This window comes from Zingiber officinale, chromosome 8B (genome assembly GCF_018446385.1).
Source record: "Zingiber officinale cultivar Zhangliang chromosome 8B, Zo_v1.1, whole genome shotgun sequence".
In the NCBI taxonomy this organism is placed as follows: Eukaryota; Viridiplantae; Streptophyta; class Magnoliopsida; order Zingiberales; family Zingiberaceae; genus Zingiber; species Zingiber officinale.
Genome location: NC_056001.1, coordinates 10,801,499 through 10,824,086, shown reverse-complemented (window position 1 = coordinate 10,824,086; position 22,588 = coordinate 10,801,499). Strand labels below are relative to the sequence as shown.

The 22,588-nt window shown below is 38.9% G+C and overlaps 5 protein-coding genes across 6 annotated transcripts; 1 reads left to right on the top strand and 4 right to left on the bottom strand.

Moving 5' to 3' along the window:
- Window positions 1-431: 431 nt before the first annotated feature.
- Window positions 432-2,292, bottom strand: LOC122017883 (WAT1-related protein At1g09380-like). Its single transcript, XM_042575595.1, has 7 exons — window positions 2,114-2,292; window positions 1,919-1,981; window positions 1,547-1,663; window positions 1,204-1,459; window positions 974-1,132; window positions 728-879; window positions 432-657 (listed from the first exon to the last, which is right to left on the bottom strand). The coding sequence occupies exons 1-7, from the start codon at window positions 2,290-2,292 to the stop codon at window positions 459-461; spliced, it is 1,125 nt and encodes a 374-aa protein (XP_042431529.1). The 3' UTR covers window positions 432-458.
- A 4,060-nt stretch (window positions 2,293-6,352) lies between these two features.
- Window positions 6,353-12,756, top strand: LOC122017340 (YTH domain-containing protein ECT4-like). 2 transcript variants are annotated; one of them, XM_042574925.1, is made up of 8 exons: window positions 6,353-6,600; window positions 7,199-7,261; window positions 7,923-8,070; window positions 8,155-8,228; window positions 8,316-8,822; window positions 9,152-9,697; window positions 9,776-9,988; window positions 11,311-12,756. In XM_042574925.1, the coding sequence occupies exons 2-8, from the start codon at window positions 7,220-7,222 to the stop codon at window positions 12,391-12,393; spliced, it is 2,613 nt and encodes an 870-aa protein (XP_042430859.1). In that variant the 5' UTR covers window positions 6,353-6,600; window positions 7,199-7,219; the 3' UTR covers window positions 12,394-12,756. The 2 variants fall into 2 exon arrangements, with proteins under 2 accessions (XP_042430859.1, XP_042430860.1); XM_042574926.1 differs by having other exon boundaries at window positions 6,354-6,600; window positions 8,170-8,228.
- Window positions 12,757-14,606: 1,850 nt separating this feature from the next.
- LOC122017342 (ubiquitin-40S ribosomal protein S27a-like) lies at window positions 14,607-15,393 on the bottom strand. The gene has a single exon (XM_042574928.1). It carries the CDS (start codon window positions 15,281-15,283, stop codon window positions 14,810-14,812), a length of 474 nt encoding a protein of 157 aa, XP_042430862.1. The 5' UTR covers window positions 15,284-15,393; the 3' UTR covers window positions 14,607-14,809.
- A 919-nt stretch (window positions 15,394-16,312) lies between these two features.
- On the bottom strand, window positions 16,313-17,475 carry LOC122017341 (transcription factor TIP2-like). The gene is made up of 3 exons (XM_042574927.1): window positions 17,016-17,475; window positions 16,508-16,921; window positions 16,313-16,416 (listed from the first exon to the last, which is right to left on the bottom strand). Exons 1-3 carry the CDS (start codon window positions 17,433-17,435, stop codon window positions 16,345-16,347), a joined length of 906 nt encoding a protein of 301 aa, XP_042430861.1. The 5' UTR covers window positions 17,436-17,475; the 3' UTR covers window positions 16,313-16,344.
- A 1,268-nt stretch (window positions 17,476-18,743) lies between these two features.
- On the bottom strand, window positions 18,744-22,011 carry LOC122015592 (CBL-interacting protein kinase 1-like). The gene is made up of 13 exons (XM_042572566.1): window positions 21,676-22,011; window positions 21,514-21,576; window positions 20,998-21,069; window positions 20,820-20,927; window positions 20,654-20,734; window positions 20,489-20,542; window positions 20,274-20,399; window positions 19,990-20,199; window positions 19,791-19,895; window positions 19,572-19,688; window positions 19,419-19,490; window positions 19,256-19,330; window positions 18,744-19,173 (listed from the first exon to the last, which is right to left on the bottom strand). The coding sequence occupies exons 1-13, from the start codon at window positions 21,853-21,855 to the stop codon at window positions 19,048-19,050; spliced, it is 1,389 nt and encodes a 462-aa protein (XP_042428500.1). The 5' UTR covers window positions 21,856-22,011; the 3' UTR covers window positions 18,744-19,047.
- Between the last annotated feature and the right edge of the window lie 577 nt (window positions 22,012-22,588).

Genomic DNA, 22,588 nt, shown 5'->3' with positions numbered 1-22,588 from the left:
TGGCGTAAATGGTTTTTGAAGTTGATTTTAATTGCAGCTTCTTTTAAAGTATATTTCCGCATGATGTTTCGACCCTCAGTGTTTGGTGTTGGAATTAATATGATTGAGATGGGTTCATTTCGTAATCTTCTTGGGTTGCATGTTGGGCCTGTGGTATTTGGTCACAATTAGACTTGTTCCAAGTTATAATTAATTGAATGTGATTATAATTTTGTCAACAAGCTTTTGTTAGCTTGAATTAAACTAATTTATCATTAAACTAAACAACTACTGTTACTTCGCGACCAAACTTAAGTACAACGACATCATTCACCACTAAGCGAGTGCATAGTGATTGATTATCTTCAGCATCGTTAGACCATGCATTGAAAATGATCCATAAGCATAGAGCCATACTGCGCAGATCATTGAATCACACCCATGAATGGAAGCTAGCACTCCTTTGCGTCGAGCTTAAACTACTCTGCTTCGACCTGATGTCTTGGTGACTTGGGAGTACTAGAGAGCACTGCCAGACTAATTGCAGACAAAGACCCTCCTTCCTCGTCATCTTCCTCTTTGTCTACTACCTGAATCTGACCCAGCTGCTTAATCTCCCTTCCTTTTCCCCAAAGAACCATGTACAGCCCTCCAACTATCAACACTGATCCTATTGCACTGCAAACAGAGAGCCCGTCTCAGATTCATATACGCTTCGATACTGAACAAGTTATACTGCAATATTAACCTTCCCACGTAGAGCTTCTCATCGAGGATCGCCCAGCCGAAGACTGCCACAGTAATCAGGAGCAGCGGGCTGAACATTGAGACGAACAGAGGACCTCTTTTCGCAATGCACCATGACATGAGTGAAACGGCCAATCCGGAGCCAATCAAGCCCTGAAAAAAATAAATCGATTCAGTTGAGCGAATTTGGCGTGATTCATTTAGTTAACCAGTTTGCGAATGCTTATGGATTTGTGTATGCGGGTACAGCATAGACGGAGGCGGCGAGCCTGATGTCCCAACCCATCGCCCACGCTGACGCTTTTCTGTCGGTACAGGCAGCTAAAACCAGGCACTGGACGCCTGCCATGAAGCACAACATGGCCGAGCTGGTGTAAGGAGAAGAGAAGCTCTTGCTCATCTTTGCCTGCGCATGCGCTAGCTGCGTGTTAACAATATTTCTTTGTGCAATACGATCGTAATTATTGTTTCTCGTACTTGGATGATGAACCATATTGCCCAAGCTAAGCAGCTGACGATGACCAAGGCGGCACCGAGGGCCATGTTCTGGCTGCCGGCGTCGGCGCCGGCGTTCCTGCTCATCTCCTCGGCGTACCTCCAGTGAATAGGAGATGACCACATCCTGATGAGGCCTCCTCTGTAGAAAGTCATCAGCATGGAGCCGCCTACGCATAGAACTGTTCCTACGACTTTGGCCTGGCCTGCTAGTGTTCTAAAACCCACCGTCTCCATTCTGCACGCACCAGAGCAAAATTTAACCAACTGGTAACGTAGATCCTTAATAATATATATTAAAAAGCTCTTGTTACTTTAACGATACCTGAAAGGGATTGCGATGATGAACGTGATGGCAGGGAGGATGTTGGTGAGGGCACACGCGATCGTTGGGGTTGATAATTTAAGCCCGAGAAAGTACAGAACCTGGTTCAACGTTGCCCTGTTTCCATCATAAGCCTATCACCATCTATTTTCTTCTATGTTTCCATGTAAAAAAATCTAGTCAAATAAATTAAAACAGTGAGTTTATTTTTTTTTGCATTTAAACATAATGTTTTTGATGGTGATCATTTTTGCACAGCATGCACATGCAAGCTCTGACTTCCTCCTTATAGGGCATCTAACTTAGTTAGCAAGTTGCCACCTACTCTCTGGTTTCCATGCTCTTAAAATCATCACTCTGCTGAAGACTCACCCAAAGATGGAGCTGAAGAGAATCTGGACGATGACTTTGCCTGTGATCAACCTGAAAGCTTCTCTGCAGATACCAAATTAAACTAGTTCAATTCGAAACCTAACTAAGCTCGGGACTCGCCCAAGGAGGCCATTAATTCTGACACGAACAGAACTTTCAACGTAATCAGCCTGCTTAATGAATTAGATAATGTACCTCTCGAGAAAGAAAGCAATAGGGAAGAGGATCAGAGTGGCGACGACCTGCCGGTAAGCAGTGATGACAAAAGGGCTCATGCCGTCGTCCAAGGCCAACTTGGATAGCACGTTCATGCCTGCGTACCCCACCTGCACAGTGACCATGGCCAAGGTTGGGATGCAGCTCTCACCACCCATCTTCGAGAAGACAGAGATCGGAGTAATGTTAATTTAGCAGGCAATTAGAGATCGATGGATATATAAAGAGGCTGATGGAGGTTGAGAAGGGGAAGGGCAAGTGGCGCACCGAGACGAGAAAAGCTGAAACAGAAAGCGCAGGGGGACAATATGGAATACAGCTTTTGTTATCTTGTGCCCTGCTGTTGCTGCATGCCTTATTGCCTTGTGCTTGTGATATAAGGAAGTACATGGCAGTGGATATACAGAGAGATTACATTTACATGCCGAGGGAGGTTGCAGGTATTAGTTGTTTGTTTCGTTTGAATTGGAGTTTGGCTTTTAACGCTTTTGCTTTCGGGTTAATTGTGGCAGTGAAAACGGCTTATGGCAGGTTGTCTGCAACAAGTCCATCGGGAGTTACAGAAGAGGACAAAGGGATAGAAACGGAGGTCGGGGTGTGGGATTATATATATATATATATACCCAGTGCATGCATTTACAAAAACAAGCGTGCATGCTTTGTCGACGACGGGCGAGCCCTTGCCGCAACTTATAACGGAGGGTATCTCCATAACTAAGTTGATGGAGGGATAGAGTACTTGTAATTGTAATTGAATCATCGTCACCATCTCATTGTAATTAATTATGATCTTGTCTTAGGTTCACTATCCCTCCTAAATTAGAGTTTAGATCGAAATGGATAATCGAAAAGGCAAGCGGAGCCAAGTTATGGCTTACTCGGGCTGTAGCTCGGAGGTTGACAGCGACAAATCTCGAATTTACAATGGAAAACAAATGAAAAATACAAGAAAAAAAGGAATTAGCCCGGGACGACGATGTCGAAATCGACGGTCATTACTCACAACCTGGAATCAACCCGGGTAGATCACCCCGGCTGGTTCCACCATTGCGGAAAGGTAGTGAGTAAATGACCAAGTAGCTTGGCACCTAGCGGGGGTGGCCTCTGGCCGCCCATCAAAGACCGGCCTTGAAGCATGTCACCAAAGGAGACAACCTAGGGCCCCTGATTTTGGAAGCCCCAGATAGGGCTGTAAACAAATCGAGCCGAGCCGAACTTTGGGGTGTTCAAGCTTGTTTAATAAGGTAATAAAGCCAAGCCGAGCCGAACTTAAAATGAATCAAACTTTTGAAATGCGTGTTTAAGCTTGATTTGGTTTATTTTTTATGAGCTTTAGCTTGTTTGAAGCTTGGCTTGAGCTTGGTTCATTTAGATGTTATCAAGCTCTCAATTCAAGCTTGGCTCGAGCTTGGCTTGAGCTTGGTTCGAGCTTAGTTTGTTTAGATGTTATCAAACTCTCAATTCAAACTTATTTGATTGTTTGATCGGTTATTGAGCGTGATAATTTAAATTTATTTATTTATTTTATTATTTATTTAGCATATTGAAAAGAGTTTTATTAATGAATATGGTTCGTGAATATTGTTCATAACATTGTTCACGAACGTTAACGAGCTGAACATATATGTGTTCAAGCTTGTTTGTTTAGCTTAACGAGTCGTTCAAGTTTGTTTGTTTAATTAATTTTATGTATATTGAACGAACATAAACAAACTTTTACCAAACCGAACACCAAGTTTGTTCACGAACACTTGGCTCATTTACAACCCTAGCTCCAGATTTAATATATATACATATATGTTCTTGTCGGGAAGCTGAGAAGATGAACCTGTCGGTGTGACGTGTTTGGAATGTTGACCGCATCTTCATGACCCGGATGGTGAATTGTCTTCTATGTTGACCAAGTCATCGGAGGACCTCCGGTCAACGCCACCTGCAGCCAATGACCGGGTTGCCCCGATCTCTGGTACCCCGATGCTCAAGGCGAGTCCCACGAATGTATGCCGTTACAAATGGGCCGACGGCCGACGACCCGAGGATCGCCAAATGGGCCAAGAGGGTTGGGTCGCGTCGACCGTCGGCCCATTTGGCGACCTCTCATATCGTCGACCGACGACCCTTGGTCGTGCCGTTACTCACTAGGACTTTCCACCCCTGACAGTGGATATTTGCCTCCCCCAGGATTCGAACTCTAAACCTCCAGGCTTAAGTATTGGAGTTTATGAATCCTGGTAACCAAGTGAGATCAGGTGGAAAGTCCTAGTGAGTAACGGCACGGTCAAGGGTAGTCGGTCGACGACATGAGAGGTCGCAAAATGGGCCAACGACATAAGGGCCGACGGTCGACGACCCGAGGGTCGCCAAATGAGCCGCCAAATGGGCCAAGAGGGCCGGGTCGTTACACTGGCGACGGCGTCGGCTGCGTAAAGGAGAGGTAGTGGTCTTGGCCCTAGCACCAGGATGGCGGCGGAGAGGTCTCGAGAAATATATTTTGTATTTGTTGGTATTGTATGTTTTTGAAGAAACTCAAGAAATATATTTTGTATAGTTTTATATTTTTTTGAAAAAATTTTGAAAAATATATTTTAGTTGGAGTTTATCATATTATAAATGTAGTATATATATTTTGAAAATTTTCTATTAAACTCTATTCAAATTGTATTTGTAAAAGAAAAATTCCAAGCCTTTTTTCTCATTTTGCCAAGGGCTCCTAAATGTTAAGGTTGACCCTGCACCCATTCTAATCCAAATTATAATATGAGAATACTAAATTCAAGGTGGGTTCACAACTAATTATTGATAGATCAATTCAATCATAATTACAAGTTCGTCCATCTCCTAATCAATAAATTATGGATCAACAGATTTGGGTTCCTTATAATAATGCTAATTATACGACAGTTTGTGCTTCAATATATTATACTGATCAGGGGCTAGGATAAAGAGGACTTAATTAAGCTTACTAAATTGTGTTTATAATTAATTCTAAGCATGATATCAACAAGTCTTTTGCATATTTGTGGACTTATGAGAGGAATTAAAATGGGGTTGTCCAAACAATGTTAATCAATTTTTAGTTAATCGAAGCTGGCCCACCAATTGAACAAAGTTTCTTAGTTAATTATATATAGAGTTAGATTTTTTTTAAGTTTGGCCATCATTTTTATTTTTAATTGTGTCCAATTAAAGAAAGCGGTTAGCGTTGCTCATTGACCTTCTCTATTGTCATCATGATCTAATTATAATTGTCACCTCGGTTAGATTTAGTTATTAGTGCATATGATATTGTCATCATGAGATATAGGGTTTGAATCTCAGTAAAATCAAGGTAAATATTTTTCTTATGTGTTAGTCATTATTTCAAAAGTTAATAGTCATCCGTGATTTACTTCCTCCGTGTTAGTCCTGAGACGAGTTGGTGGGGGCGCTGGGGACGAGCGTATTCACCTTTTACGACTATGATCTAATTATAATTAGTTATGATCCCTTTTAGGTTTATTGCCCTCTTTAGATTATGTTTTAGATTGGGGGCGGGTGGTCGGAGGCCACTCGAAGGTCCTCTTGACCTCGATATTAGATTGTCTGACTACTTGCCCACTACTAGTGGTCTCTGAATGACTTCAAATCATCCATTTCAATTTAAATCATCCATTTCGATTCTAACTATAATTTAGAAGAACTGATAAATTTAAAGAGAGATTATAATAAATTACGATTAAATCACAATAACAATCCATTCCCTCATCTAGTTTTTTTGATTTTAGAGATCACGAGATCTCATTATAATTGACTTAGACAAAGAGACCATTTTATTTATTTATATTTAGTTTATCAATTTTAAAAACACACTATTCATCTCTATTAAATTTGTATGTATCAAAAAAATTATATTATTTACGTTTTAAATTTTGAAACTTTATTCTAAGAAATAAAAGATTGTACAATTTGATAAACTTTTGAGGGGGAATTAATATATTATTGTCTGACGTTACATCTTCTCAAAAGTTCGGCGGTCCGACCAAACCGTGCTGTAAGATTTGTTCAAACGGATGGACCGCGAACTTAATATTAGTATATTAGTCCGTTAATACCCCTACTATAATAATCCATCTACCGTCCGACAACAATGAAAGTTGGCTACGGATGGTATAATTCCAAGGGCATTAAGGAAATTTTGGTAAATCCATTGGCAGCCTCTTCCTCATTTGCGAATCGCTCCTCCCTCTCTCCACGCACAACGCGCTTCTTTTATTTTTTTTCTTTCTTCTGGTCCGCGTCGCTGCCCTCGCTCTAGGGTTAGGGTTCCTGTGAGTTTACTTTCCGGCGTCATAATTCGGCCAAATTATGTTGCCGGAGATCGCTGCCTCGATCCTAGAATCTCGTCCTTCCCTTCGTTTCCCTCTCAGCCAGCTCTCGGTACTCGCCAGGTCCTCGATGGATTGAGATTGGACTTCTATTCATCTCTGGTAAACCCCTTTCTGAACCTCATGTTTCCAGCCTATACCGATAGCCGTCTCCATGCCTTGAATGCTTGCTCTTGTTTTCTTTTTCTTTTAATCTCCGTTGGATGCTTCTTTTCGTTGATTTTTTTGGAACTTTATTCTCTTTTACTCGGCAACAGATATTTAGACACAATTGTCGTACATGTTTTTTGTTTGTTTGTTTTAGAAGTTGGGTTTGTGTTTTTTTTTTCTTAGGGCATTTTTTACAAAATAAATATCCGCGTGCCAATCATGAGTACACTTGATAACTTTTTCTGTGATTCTTTTGTCATATTTGTTACGCTTCATTCATCTTAATTGATTGAACTTTTCTCCAGCACTCGATAAGTTGTGCTATTGGTGGTGGAAATTTTACGAAGTTTATTTATCATGTTGATTTGGCCTTCCACACTGCATGTAGATGTTTTAGATTTGGATGAGAGTGTATTACCGACTTATGTTTTCTAAACAGTATAGAGTCCACCTTTGGTTGTTTTTTTTTTTCAATTCAATAGCTTCTGTCATTTCTTGTGTAATGGCAAGGCATAAATTATTCATTTTCATAATCTTTTAACCTATTCAGGGTTGGCTGTTGTAGAAAGAAATGCCTGCTGGTTCTCAACCTGGAAGTACAGAGACATACATGGTACACTTGTTGGTTTCTAGCTTCAATGTAGAAAGTTACTTTATTATCATTGCATGAAAACAATTTATTGCAACTTCGCGTCTTGTTGATCTTGCTGGAGTTGTGCCTCTGGTTTAGTTGAGCGTACCTTGTGTAGCTATCAAAAGACAACAAGGAAAGCTACTTTGGTGTGAGTAAGCTGCTGAGGATTTGGTAAAATTGTGATAAATACTTTCTATTATCAAGGTCATTGATAATGTTAATCTGACCAATTAGGATTAGTCAATCGTTAAAATGGTTTCCTTAACCCTTGGTGTTTTTGTAATTAGATAATGTCAAGTACAATATATATATGACATCTTTATAATTCTAAACCCAATGAATAATAATCATATCAGTTGTGTTTTTTATTATCTTGTTGATTCATTATATTACCATTAAATTTAACAAAAACAATATAGTCATCTTCGTGAAGTGTATTCTTATAAATAAAGCATTGAAGATGCATAATCATGCGCCATGGTCCTTATTATCTCAAGCGTATATTTTGGAAGATGAAGACGAGGTGCTTTTACTTGTGACTACATAATTATGAAGAAGATTTTCGTGGTTGTCCATAAGTCCATTTGAATTAGTTTTCTGTATTTTCAGTTGTGTTCACATCTTATCATTTTAATTTCAGATATCTGGGGTTGGATCTGTTCCAAATATGACCATCTTTCCTCCGCCAGCTGGATTTGAACTTAGGGGTAATGAAATACCATCAGAATATGTTTTTGATCAAGGTCAGAATTATCTTTCTACTGGCAATTATGGTTATATTTATACTGGTGAGTTCCCTTTTTGCTAAAACCCTCTTAAGTGAAGACCGTAAAATTATGGTGGTTTTTATGCCTTTACCATTGACATTCTAGGATATGAATCTGCAGGTGAATGGGGTGACCCTCATAGTACATATGGTTTAGATAGTCAAGATCTCCATTACATGGTAACATTCTAAAGGACATTTTGTGTACAAAATGTTTTGGGTAGTGCCAATTACCTTGCAACTCAGTATTATTTTATTTATTGTCAGGGTATGCAGGCTGAAAGTATGCCATACATGTATTATAACCCTGGCTACGGGTATTCTCAGATTCCTTATAATCAATATACTTCTTATGTTCCTGGTCCTGTTGCTGGTCTTGATGGTCAATTCGTAGGAGTTCAACCGTACTTGAACATCCCCTCCTACCAAATCTCTTCGCCTTCCTATGTACCAGTTGTTGTCCAACCTAGTTCAGATTTTGTACCAACAACCTCAATTGAATCAGCTTTTGTTGGCAGCGGCACACAAGTCATCACTAGATCTGCTAATGCTGGTTCAAAAATTACACCAATACATGCATCTGTCAATGCAGCTTCCTCTGCACAGCTAACAACTTCAGCACCTATGTTAGTCCTGTCTGATGCCTCTCAGCCATCACAAAACAATCAAGCTGCACATAGACCTTCAGAAGGGTTACAAGTCAACATTCGATCAAGTAATCTGTCCATGTCACAGCAAACTACGATGCAGAATATCAGTGTCCATCCCCATCAGGTAGGATAATTCTATTTCACAATTTGGGACTCTTGTAATTCTATTTTACAATTTGGGAATCTTGTAATTTTATCAGATAGGATTTCTATATCATTATGCTCTTGCAGTTTTTTTTTTTGAGAGAGACTGCAATTTCTTGTTAACTTGCTAATTTCATAGTAATTCTATTTTTGGTGCAAATGATACCACATTTCTCTTTATATAGTTATTTGTTCTTTTATGCTTTTGAGAGTTTTTTTTCCTCTTGGTTGTTCTGCTCATTGATTACTGAATGCAATTTTTGCAAAAAAAAAAGAAAGAAAGAATTTTATCAATGTTTAATCCATCAGGGTGCAAATTCCAATGAGATGCAAGCAGCCTTTCAGTTTTCAAATGGGAGGACTCCATATGCTCAGAGTTATGCAGACTTTGCCGGCACTTCTAGCAATGGTTTAAGTGATCCTGGATCCAATGTTCCTGGTTGGGCCAGGCTAGATAAGCAAAGACAGGGACCCCAGTTTACTGTTGCTCTCAGAAATTCAGATATTTTCGGTGAACAGAACAAGGGACCGAGAAAAAACAGGGCAAAAGATCAGTCTACTTTGAATAGCCTTGACTCAGCTGAACTTGTTCAAAGAAGTGATAATGTTGTTCAAGAAGGACGTATAATTATCAGGCCTGACAATTACAATAAGGATGACTTTCCTATTGAATATCCTGATGCAAAATTTTTTGTTATCAAATCATACAGTGAGGATGATGTGCATAAAAGTATCAAGTATAATGTGTGGTCAAGCACTCACAATGGGAACAGAAAGCTTGATAGTGCCTATGCAGATGCACAAAGAAGATCTATAGGAAAACCAAGCAACTGCCCTGTCTTTCTTTTCTTTTCTGTGAGTGTTCCCTTTCAAAGGTTTTTATTTTATTTTATTGTATTTCCCTTTTTTCATCTTGAAAGAATCTTGTTCCAGGTCAATGCAAGTGGCCAGTTTTGTGGTCTTGCTGAAATGGTTGGTCCTGTTGACTTTGAAAAAGATATGAATTTTTGGCAGCAAGATAAGTGGTCTGGAAGCTTTCCAGTAAAGTGGCACATGATCAAGGATGTGTCAAATGCAAGTCTTCGTCACATTGCGCTAGAGAACAATGAGAACAAACCTGTAACTAATAGCAGAGACACGCAAGAGGTAGGTAAATAATTAAGTTGTTTTATATCATCTCAGAAATAATCATCAATATTGAAATATGCCTAATATCTATAGTCGGCTTATATCATTATGAGTCTGAATGCTTGATGCTGTTTTAATTGGCAATAGTTGGATATACAAATAAAAGTGCTTGGATGCAATCAAATGCAGGGATGCTTTGTGTGAGTTAGTGGATGTATAGTTATCTCAATATTATCTTTGTATTGGATTACCATTTGATTTGAGGATTTTCCTACATGATTTATCCATAAATAGAAAATATGAAATGACAATATAGATGAATGCAGGTCTTCCAGCACCATTTATTTTATTTAGAAGCATTCTCAGCTTTGTTCTTGTTGCTGCTAAAAAAATCCCTTCCATTTATGAAAATAGAAGTGAAAGTTAAGTAGTATAAGGTCCTTCACCAAATTTTACCTTATTTGGGGAGTTTAAGACTGCTTGAGGATAGAAAAATATGATGTATAAGATATGGATTTAGTTGGGATTTTAAGACTGCTTGAGGTCCTTTTGTCAATTGAATCGTGAAATGACAAGATGTTGAATACCATCTTTGACTCTTGTTGCTAGTATTTTGCAGGTAGTACTCATGTTTTGGATAGCAGAACTTATTTGTGATAGAGAGCTTCTCGAGCAATCTGTTTCATATTTTTGATGTTTTATGTTTACATTTAGCATCCCACATAAGATACAAAGTGATGACATCCCGGCAACCATTGTGTACAGGAGTCAGGATTAATATTTGGGAGTTCAATGATTATTCAAAGTCTGATAACTTGGAGTAATCTTCACACACACAAGAATGTTAACCTACTTACCTTTTGGTGCTTGCTTACCTTGTGGGCACCAAGTATATTTTTTTTTAGAACTTAGGGCTTAGAATTTAAGGGTTAGGGTTTAGTTATAGTATTAAAGCTAAATAAATTTTAATAAAAAAAATTACACATGGTGCTCACCAGGTGAGCGGCATAAGGTAAGTAGGGTATCAAGACTTATATACAAGAATGCTACCATACTTACCTTATGTGGGCACCAAATATATTTTTTTTAGAGTTTAGGATTTAGTCTTTAGAGTTTGGGTTATATTATTAAAGCTAAAGAAAAACATATATATATATATATATATATGCTGTACAATTCCTCTTTAAGTAATTTATCCTGATTCTCATCTTAGTTATCTGTGTTTCTGTATAGCATATGTTCAGTGATATATTTCATCCATTCATGAAACCAATGTTTTATTTTAGTTTTATTTGGTAACATATACTAACATTACGACATTGGTCATGGGCCTTATCCAGATACCATATGGCGCAGGCATAAATATGCTAAAGATTTATAAGAGTAACCTGATGAGGACGTCAATACTTGATGATTTTATGTTCTACGAAGAGCGGCAGAAGAAGATGCTTGAAGATAAATTAAGGAATCTCGGGAGGACCTTTGATGCATCTCATTATATGCCTGCATTTGTTATCTTCAATAGACAAGATGGCAATGCAGAAGTGTCTTTGAGGGCAGATGGTAATCAATCAAGTGATAGGGGACAGGTCACCATTGCAGTTGGCCATCAGCCAGCCAGTAGTTCAGAACAACCTTTGAAACATACAGAAACAGCTCAAGATGATTCGGTATCTAGGCCTTTGAAAGTTGCTGGAAAAGATGAGGGTGTTTCAGCTAATCAGTTTCAGAACACAGATGATAAATTGATCGCCCCTGCTGTTTCCTTGCCTAACAAGGCAAATGAGGAACATGCTACAATAGATGTAAAGGACCAAATACCCGTAGAAAATGGTGAACAACCAAATGTTGCTAGTCACAATCAAAACGCGGAAGCTAAAATGAAACCTACAGCCAATCATCTTCCAAAATCTGATGAAAAGCAGCCAACTGTGGCAAATCAGCTGAAAGCAGAAACAAAACCACCAAGTTCTGATGTTCACGGAAAAGTAGATGGAACACACTCAAAATGGAGAATTAGTCGCCCTCTATCATCCAATGAGAATACTAACAGATTGAAGGATGTCAATAGTGTGGGCAAGTCTGTCTCTGGAGAGGAACAACTTAAGAAAAACACTCATGTCTCTGAAAGTTCTTCTGTCAAAGTAGCACAGCCGAAATTAGATTCAAATGGCAAAGATAAAGATGGTGTGCCATCTGTTGGTCCAAAGCAAGTTGCATCCAGAGACTTGGGCAACGTGGAATTAGAAGTCATTCCCACTGATTTTGTGACGGTTGGTTCAATGCAAATACATGTAAAGGATCTCGGTCAGTCATTTTCTAGTGTCACGCTTGGTGGATCCATGCGGAATGATGAATCTAAGGGAATGAAGTTGGGCAAGAAGGGTACTTCAGCTGACAGTCTGCAACTGAAGAGACGTTAAATGGTCTGGTTGCTCTAATTGTTTTTTGCTTCTCTGTATGGGCCTTTTTAGCAGTTCAATGAGGTTTGCTGTTGGACTGTGCCATTCTTAATTATCTAAAGGTGATTCTACTTTAGGGTTTTTCTTCTTTAGTTCAATTGGCGATGGCTAGGGATTGACTCCTGGTGGAATTTCAGTTTGCTTTTGGATGCTGGTTTTGTTACCCGCGGTTGTGTTTTGGGAAGACATAGGTTTAAGGTGTTGGATAATTCTTTTTTTCTCCAATTGTTGATGAAATCTTATTTTGAGATGTTACAACATGTCACTCTTTTTGTTACTTTTGTGACATCAAAAGTCTGATACAGTATAGTGGTGAATTATACAGCTCTTTCCTGGCTTGATCTCTCCTTTTAACTTGCAATTGTCATACTGTTAATTGGATGTTACTTATTAAAATGTGTATGCATAGCTGGGTAATTTGGATCAATTAAATTAGCAAAATTAATCAAGTTACCGTTCAGATACATGCACGCCCGACCATTTGGTGTATAAGCCAACTATCGAATTGATGTCATCTTTATGCTCCATCCATGCTTTTTTTTTTAAATTTGTTGCAGTTGGCTAATATCAATTTGATAATGATTTATAAAAACATTAGTGTAGTTAATGTCGTCAACAATGTATGCATTTCTTGGTCATCTTTAAAAGAATGCTAGAGATCTGCAATCCAGAATAGTTTGTTAGCTTTGTTCATATCCAAAATAGCTTTTCATTCAGAATGTTCAACATAAGTTACAAGTTTTTTTATTTTCAAACTTACAGATTTGCTCTTTAAAGTAGATAAAGAGTGAGACAAAGATCATCCCAGAAAAATACCAGAATAAAGGATCTTAATGTTATAATATATATTATGACATTTCAATTCTATTTATTATTTAAAATAAATTAGAGGATTTGATGCTAATTCGATTCAATCACAAGTCAACCTGTTCAACATTCGAATTTAGTTTAAATTTGATTAATTATTCAATCCATTTATTTTTTTATAAAATAATATAAAAATTCCTCTATGAAAAATCACAAAGACATCCTCATGAATAATTTAATCCTTGATGAAAAATATCGAGCATGTAAAAAAGTTTGTCAAATAGATTTGCACATGTTTACTAACATGCTGATGCACTTTTTATAGTTTTAAAGTAAAATTGAGCCTACTTAGTGACAGATATATTGTAAACTGGGAGTTACTCGATACCATAGTTTATTAAATTTCGATTTGGACATACAAGGAAACCATTAGACCTATTTCCTTCTAAACATAACCAAATGAAGGGGCAAGTATCTACGAAAGATAAAGAAACTGAGAAGGATGTAAAAGAGATTTAATTAGTTGTCATTTGAGTTTTAGACATACAAATTAAGAACGATGGGTGTTTGAAATATATCTTCAAACACATATTTCCTAGCCATGTAAACAACCAATACTAAACCATAACAACCACCACCAAAACAGCCACCTTTAAAATGATAAACACAACTCATAGATCCATTCTTACATAGCTGAGAGCATCAAGAATCCTGCCATGAACTGCCATTCGCTATGAGTACTACAAGAAGCATAAAATTCCTCAAATTTTGGGTACACTCAATCAACCATCCAGGAAGAACTTTCCCTGAACCCTCATGCATTACCCTCCTCTTATGATGTGTATTTATTTTTCCAAGGGGTTCCTCCTTCAGTTGAGGTGCTCATTAGAAAGAAAAACTCATTGGTGATTTTTGTAGGATAAGTTGTTCCGTAATGTTGGGAAGAAGCATGGTTTGACTCAGAACAGAATTCTCAAGAAGAGTGCAGCAGATTATTTGAAGAACCAAACAAAAAGATTTACAATTACAAGCTTGCAACGAATAAATTCCTAAAACACATCTTAGGCAAATACAAAACTAGAAAAGACTAAGCAACTATGAAATCCAGTCATTCTGAATGAATATTGAGCTCAAGTACTCTAAACAAAACAATTAGTAGCTTGAAACCATTGCATTAAAAACAAAAACCTAATTCAACGTGACCTTCACTAATACATTGCATCGACGAACTAAACATGAGTAAGTTAGAAAAAGGTGTCGACTTTTTAAGAAATATCAACAATGATCGAGAGGTCAAGCCCAGAACATCAAGAACATGTACTATCTTATACTATGCTCCAACCAAGAAGCAAATAGAAGCAGTCATATAGTAGCAGAATCACCAATTAATTATCCGCCATCAACTCACAAAAGAAATCGTATCTCAAAACAAGGTTTCACCATGAATATTAGTCCTCAAAACATTAACAAAATATAAAAAACTGATGCTAATATTTTTCTAGAAAAAAAAAACCCGAGTTTTTTCAGGTTGATATAGTGAGACCTTCATGTAGAAGCAGCGCAGTAGCGCTCACTCACCTTGCGCCTTCTGGTAGACGTAGGTGAGCCCGCACTTGCCGCAGTAGTGGCGGTCGAAATGGTTGGCCATAAAGGTGCCTGCGCCGCACTCAGCGTTGGGGCACTCCTTCCGGAGCCTGGTGACCTTGCCGGTGGCTTCATCGACCTTGTAGAACTGGAGCACGGCGAGCTTGACCTTCTTCTTCTTGTGCTTAATCTTCTTCGGTTTGGTGTACGTCTTCTTCTTGCGCTTCTTGGCGCCGCCGCGAAGGCGGAGGACGAGGTGGAGAGTCGACTCCTTCTGGATATTGTAATCGGCGAGGGTGCGACCGTCCTCGAGCTGTTTTCCGGCGAAGATAAGGCGTTGCTGATCAGGCGGAATCCCTTCCTTGTCCTGGATCTTTGCCTTGACGTTGTCGATGGTGTCCGAAGACTCCACCTCGAGGGTGATCGTCTTCCCCGTCAGTGTCTTCACGAAGATCTGCATCTTAACGGACGAGGGTGGTTCCGGTGCCGCCGCCGCTTAGCCTCGGAGCCTCGGCGCAATAACGATTAGGGTTTCGATTGAGGGGAAGGAAAAGCAATATATATGGTTAGGATAGTAAATGGATTGACAAAGCTTAATGCTTATTTATATTTATTCAAAGTTAATAACTCATTCAACCAAATTAATAAATCTGAATACATTTAATTCGTCAATATTTATAAATAGAGATATTGAACTTAATAAAACATACTCCATTATAAAACATAAGTTTAGACTTATAAATAAATAAAATAAACTTTTAAAAAGAATCAATAAACTTATAATAATAATAAATTTAAAAATATATATAAAAAATAGACAATTAAACAAACTCCAATCTAAACTACGTTTAAATAACTATAAGTTCAAGCAAAACTCAATTTCAACAAAAATAAAATAAAATAAAATAAAAGAAACTTATATAATTATTTTAGCCACTAAAGTTAAAATTTAGGTCCAGCTTATCTTATTGCCTGATTATTAACTTATTCTTTTTCAAAAGCTTATTTATTACGTTAAAATAGTATATCCTAATTAGTTTTAATCGTAAATACCTAAATGAGAATATGAATATTCTATCCTGACATCAGAATCCTAATAAAGAGGATAGATAATACTTATGGTTGAACGTTATCATCTTTACTCCAATAATATCATTTCATTATTAAAAAAAATCCTAATGAACAATTTGAAATTAATGTATAAATTTTTAAATATAAAATATGTTATATTCCCCGTAGTGCAAATAGAACATTGAGCCTCTAATGTCATAATTTATTTTTTGAAAAATATGATAAATATAAGAAAGAAGCCTTCAAACCAAAATAATAATAATAATAATAATAATAATAATAATAATACAGTTAAAAGCATTAATACTCAGCTTTATGATTCTCATAATTAGTAAGATTACAATATAATCAAGTCCAACCCTGCTACAAGAACTATCCTAACTACTGTGACATCAATAGATCATTATTCTTTAATTACCTTCAATATACTCTAATTAATCTCTCCACTTGTTAAACAGCGTCCGTAACTTCAATAAGCTTCTCCACGATCGCACTCGCGTAGATCGAAGAGCCTTCATGAATCTGGAAATATTACATAAATTCATCCAAAGTGATCCTTATTCTGGCAATTAATTGATCCAAATTTTTATAATTAAGAATCAAGATTAATTACCTTGGCGTTGAGAACGAAGACGTGAGATCCTCCGACATTTCTGCCGGACAAATGCATCAACTCGAGGCGGAGCTCATCGAGTGCCTTGGCGACGGCGAGCAAGCAATTCGCCCTCCTCCGGCGAGTCACCTTGATGTTGACCTCGTCGTCCACGATGCGCACGTCCACGAGCGTCTCCTTGGACCTCCTCTGTATCCACGAGCACCGGAGTATCCCGTTGCTCGGTCGCCCGTCGAGCAGCGGTGGCGCCACCACCAGCGAGGAGCAGCCCTCCACGTCACCGACCGCCGCCGCCGCCGCCATTTTCTCCCTCCTCTTCCGCTTCTTCTCCGCCAGCATCTTCAGCTCCTCCACCGTCCTCAGCAGCTCGTTGATGTACTCGATCGTGTCCGCCACAATCGACGCCCTGTAAGGCTGCCGGAAGCAACACCGTACCGACAAAGGACAAGAACAAAATAATAAGAAAATCACAGAAATCAAATTCAGTTCGTAGAATGATGAATTAAACCTTGGTGGAGGTTGGAATGAGAGATTTGAGGTCCTCAAACTTCTTCCCGAGTCTCTCTCTCCTTTGCTTCTCATTCTTCTGCCCGCCCTGCTTCATCCCCCACACCTGATGCCTCGCCCTGTTCTCCAGCAGCTGCTGCTCTCCATGCAGGTCCCCCAACACATACGGCGCCTGGTTAATCAGCGCATCATAATGAACCGGGTGATGGTGACAGAACGTGTCCATCACCGGCGGCAACTCCGCGAAGAACACGTCGGCCGCAGCTGCCGTGCAGTTACTGGGGAGGTCGAAGCACGGCGGTTGCAGCAGCTTGTGCTGGATACCGACGGAAGAGCCATTGACGGTCATGTCACTGCTGTTATCCCCCATGAGTGGCAAGTAATCTGAGTGAGTGGACATGGAACCAAAGCTGTGGTACATCTTCCAGTCTCTGCATCAATGAAGTAACGCTAAACATATAAACAGTCTTTAATCAATTACAGTGGTTAATCAAAGCCTATACAGGTGATTACATCGAGCCAATCAGGCAATTAAAGTGACCAGGGTGAAATCGATCAGTGTAGAGGAGAGGAGAGGAGAGAGATATTGTGGTATTATATAGAAGAGGCAAGAGTGATATGATTTGGAGTGGAAGAGAGGCGTTGGGTTGTGCTCGAAAGGAAGTGAGGAGAGAAAGAGATGTTGGTGTCTTTCAAGGCTGAGCCATCCAAATTAGAGAAACTGGGGTTGTTTGTTACTTTGAGATTCCATGGCTCCTGGTGTGGACCACCACCTGTCCTCTGCGGGCCAGCCTTCTGTGCAGCACAATCTTCCGTAGCACTGACACAGCCTCTCCTCTGCTTCCAGAACTCACAGTGCAGAGACACTTAATTAATCGAATTATGTGATATGATGGGCTTGGTTAATTAGGACTAATTTGATGGTTAGAACAAGGAAGAGTTTCCTAATGTCTCGGTCAAACACTGGACCACTGCCATGGACAGACTGGATGAGGGGAGAACGAAAAGGACCCCAGAAAGAGAAACCACTGCACTCTTCTCTGCGCAGCAGTTTCCCTGCAATGCCTGCTCATGTAGAACTGGAACAGAAGACAGATAATAATCAAATGATCCATTTCTGGGGTGATTACTCTGGTTAATTAGGAGAAATGAGAATATTTATGGTTGGTTTCAGTTAGTGATGATGAGAGGACAGTGAAAGTTACAATGCATCATGGTGGTCCAGAGAAGGCATGAATGCAGTGTGTGAAGGTTAGCAATAGAGTAGTAAAGATGAAAATGTTTTTTACAGGAAACAATGGCTCACAGTTCGGAATGCCATGAGCTGCTGCTTTACTTTACATGCTCAAATGGACAAGATGTAGAACAATCAATATATGTTCCATACTTCCATTGCATGGCAATTAAGCACTTAATTACAAAAATGAGTTTCCTTTGTAGGATAAGAGACACTAATATTGTTCATCTCTGCGAATGATTGAAAGAATCTCGTGATTTTTACCTATAGTTTTGTATTTGATGTAATCTTGGAGAAGTTGGTACCCTTTAAACTTCTTGATGTTTACTTAAACGAGCCAAGAAATAAAGTCGTGGTGCTCCTCAAGTTTGTTAGGTTTGTCTTTGTGATCCCTTGAATTTTCCCCTTTTAACCTCATTTTCTTTGTTTTTTTTCCTATTTGCAAATTATTTATTTTAGTTTTTGCAATATGATCTTTTCACACAAACGACAATCAACAACAGGTCAATTATCACTGAAACTGTGCTCAATGTTATGGTCTCACTCACTCCTTGAATTACTAACAAACTTTGAAAAAGATTCATATATACTTTCTCGCTTTGTTGTTCAATTGCCAGAAATGATTTGCTAACTCGCAGAGTTACTAAAAGAATAGCAACCTTCTTGAATTCAGAACTTCTTTGAAGGGCGACTTGGATAGGATCCTTCACAACAAACTTCCACGAAGGGCCCTTTTACACAAGTTCTGTTAAGCTTGTTTTGCACATAAAAGGGGTGGAGTAAAATTCCCACTCATCTAGTTCAAACAAAGGGTAGAAACAGGAACATCTCCTTCAAAATTGTTGAGGTCTGGCATGGACTCTGCTTTACATATAAGGTGGCTTTTGCAGCCTCCCAAATCATTTGATAGCTTTGTGCACAACTGCAATCATAACAAAAATGATTTACAGCTTTTGTGATGATGATCTGCACCTTATTCTTTCACTAAATTCATATTTCAATACCTGTCGGTACAGCATAGAATCTCCATGTGATCTTCTTAATTCCACAACATACAAAGATGGACTGAGCTCAAACACCTGATACACCATCACAATTTGTGTTTAACGAAACAAGCTCCATACAAAAACTGCTGACAGAGTCACAATAAAAAAGGAGAAGTTTTACCTGAGCAGACACTGAAAGCGATTCAGGCCTAGTGGGGCTTTTGGAGGCCTTGCACTTTTGAATTACTTTCAACTGCAAAGTTTATACAAGTGCATTGTGTAAATTATTGCATCGAATTAGCTAAAATCATAAATGAAGTTGCAGTCGAATTACTTTGCCATGTCCTTTTTGGACTTGGAACCCCATTTCAGTAACAATATCCTCAATCTTTTCATATAATTCTTTCGGTGAATGATTTGATGTGAACCTGATCTTCCTCTCCGAGACATCCTGCAAAACCCGTTCAGCAGAATAATAAAGCTTTGTGTTGACTGAGAATTAAAGTAATAAGGTAAAACAATGTACTAATCCAATCATCAGAAAGTAAATTACCTCTTTCTCAAAAAAACCAGAAAGATCAAGAGAGGAAGACATTCCAATCAGTTGAAATGCATTGATGTGGGTAGGTGTATTTCCACTGTCTTCTGGCTCATCATGCTTACACAAACAAGCAGCAAAGGCTAATCCAGTATCAACCATCACAGAATAGTAAAGGTCCCGAACTAAATACACCAGATAGTTTGAGGGCCACCTCTTTGACTGGACAAGATGCATTATCAAGACACGAATCCTCTTCATCATCAATGGGGACAGTAGGAGTGTAATCTTGCTTGAACCAAACATGTTCTTTGATCCCAGCAACATTTATCCTTGTGATAGGGCATGGATCAAGGATTCTTCTTAGGATGTCTTGAGCACCAGGCGAGAGGCATTTAGGAAACTTTGTGTCGCCCCTAACAATCTGAAACAACCAAAAAAGCCACAATGAGAAGCTGAAACAAACATCATTTAATTCCATTGTCAAGCTTGACACACCTTCTGATACAGTACAGCAAGGTTTCTGTCATCAAACGGAAGAGATCCTGTCAGAATAACATATAGGATGACACCACAAGACCATATATCTGATCTTGCACCATCATAGCCTCTATTTGAAAGGATCTAAAGGGAAAATTCTCAAAAAGATTATATATCTTTTTTTATGACAATTACTGTAAACGTTCGTGAGAAAAACTTTTAAATCTTTTTACCTCAGGAGCAATGTAGTTGGGGCTTCCACAGGTTGTGTGCAGCAAGCCATCATTCTGAAAAGAAGAGAGAAGAAGCAAGTTTAGAGTATTGCACTTTAGGGAAAAGAAATTACAGTAAGACTCATGGGGCATTTAAAAATAATAAAAATAAAATAAAATGCATACAGCCAAATGTTGTGGTAAAGCACTGAGGCCGAAATCAGATACTTTGACGTTCCCTTTCGCATCGACAAGAACGTTTTCTGGCTGCAATAAGAAAGGGAACTTAACTAGCTAGGAACAAAGAAACCAAGGTTTTAGTTGATAAATTAAACTTGTGTTCGGTTATCACCTTCAGGTCTCTGTGGTAGACACCCTTATCGTGGCAGTAACTTACAGCATCAATCAGCTGCTGGAAGAGCTTCCTCCCTTCACGTTCTGGGAGCCTTCCCTTCAACGCCTGCATCACCAATCATCACAATCAGCTCCCCGTGAAAAACCAAACTAAATTGAAAGCTGACAGTTCTTACAATTTTGTCAAACAACTCGCCCCCATTAACATATTCAAGGACCATGTAAATCTTAGTTTTGCTCGCTGAGACCTGCAAGTTGCAGAAATACAGAGCTTAACTAGTGCAGTAATGGCAGACACAATTCCAAGGTATCATGAAGTTCCAAAAAGGGTCATAATTTTCTACAGTTTTAGCTATTGACCACTAGTAAGCATGTGATGCACGGTTCCTTGCGAGACAGCAAACAAGGTCGCAACGGCCCAGCATGATCTGGCAGCCACAGGGCACCCACCAATCATTCAGCTCATGGGCTGCAGTGATAGGTGGGCAAGTAGGACCCATAGCCATGTGACGAATACTAATTTTGTTTGTCTGATGAAGAAGAAGAAGAAGAGGAGGAGGATTGAAGACCATGATCATCATTTTATAGGATTGCAAAGTCGAACTTCTCAATCGAAAGCAAAAAACTAGTTAAAAATCGACTTTATTTAAGGTTCCACTGAATCGAAAAACAGGGGAAATTATATACCAGACCTCATATAACCTGACGACGTGGGGATGCTTCAAGAGCTTCAAGGTGGCGATCTCCCTCTTAATCTGCCATGCAGATACACATCGCTTTAATTGAGCATAAACATAAACATAAATACATGTACAGAAACTCATATATGTATGTGTGTGCGCGCGCTCGCATACTTGGTCGGTAATTTTGAGGGATTGGATTCGACGGCGGTCGAGTATCTTGATGGCGAAGGGATGGCCGGAGTCGACGTGGAGAGCGTACTTGACCTTGCCGAAGTTTCCCTCGCCGAGCGTCTTCCCCAACTCGTACTTCCCCAGCACTCTCATTCCTTCTCCTCCTCCTCCCTTCACCATATCCACTACTACTACTTCTTGTTGTTGTTCTTATTATAACATAATCGTTGAGTTGGAGATGGGGAACGTGGGATTAATGGTGGACGTGGAGGTCATCCTATGGCGAGATAAGACTTCTTACCCAACTCATCAGATTGTGACGGGAGAGAGGGAAGAAGGGGAGAAGCAAGGTGGTCGGTTTCATAGTTTCAGCTGCTGCATTATTTATTTAGTTGGAATATTTTCATTTTACCTTGATTAATTCTGGATATTATTGATTCTCGGTCCATAGAAGTTTTTTTATTAATCATCAATATTTTTAAGCCAACAGTTAATTAAAAAATATGTATTCATTATAAATTGATCGAAGTTAAAATTTAATCCTTAAATATTTAAAACATTTGAAAAAACGTCTGCCACTACACTCGCGGGACAGCTGCTGCATTATTTAGCCGCGCAGAGGGTCACATGATGATATTATCCAGTCAAGAGTCAAGACATGTGACGCGCGTGATTCCCTCGGGTCTACTCTTTTCGCGTTCGGTGGATCTACGAGTCGTAACGTAAGAGGCAATGTCGAGTTTCGGGGAAAGCATCATTTAGCATAATACCCGTATTTTTTTTATCTTTTTCTGAAAAAGTAATCTTTTAAAACTAAAGAAAATTTTATTTTTATCCTTTTCTAAAAAAAAGTGTTCTTTTGAAGACTGAAATTATTATAAGAATATTAGAATAATACTGTTTTCCAATTAAA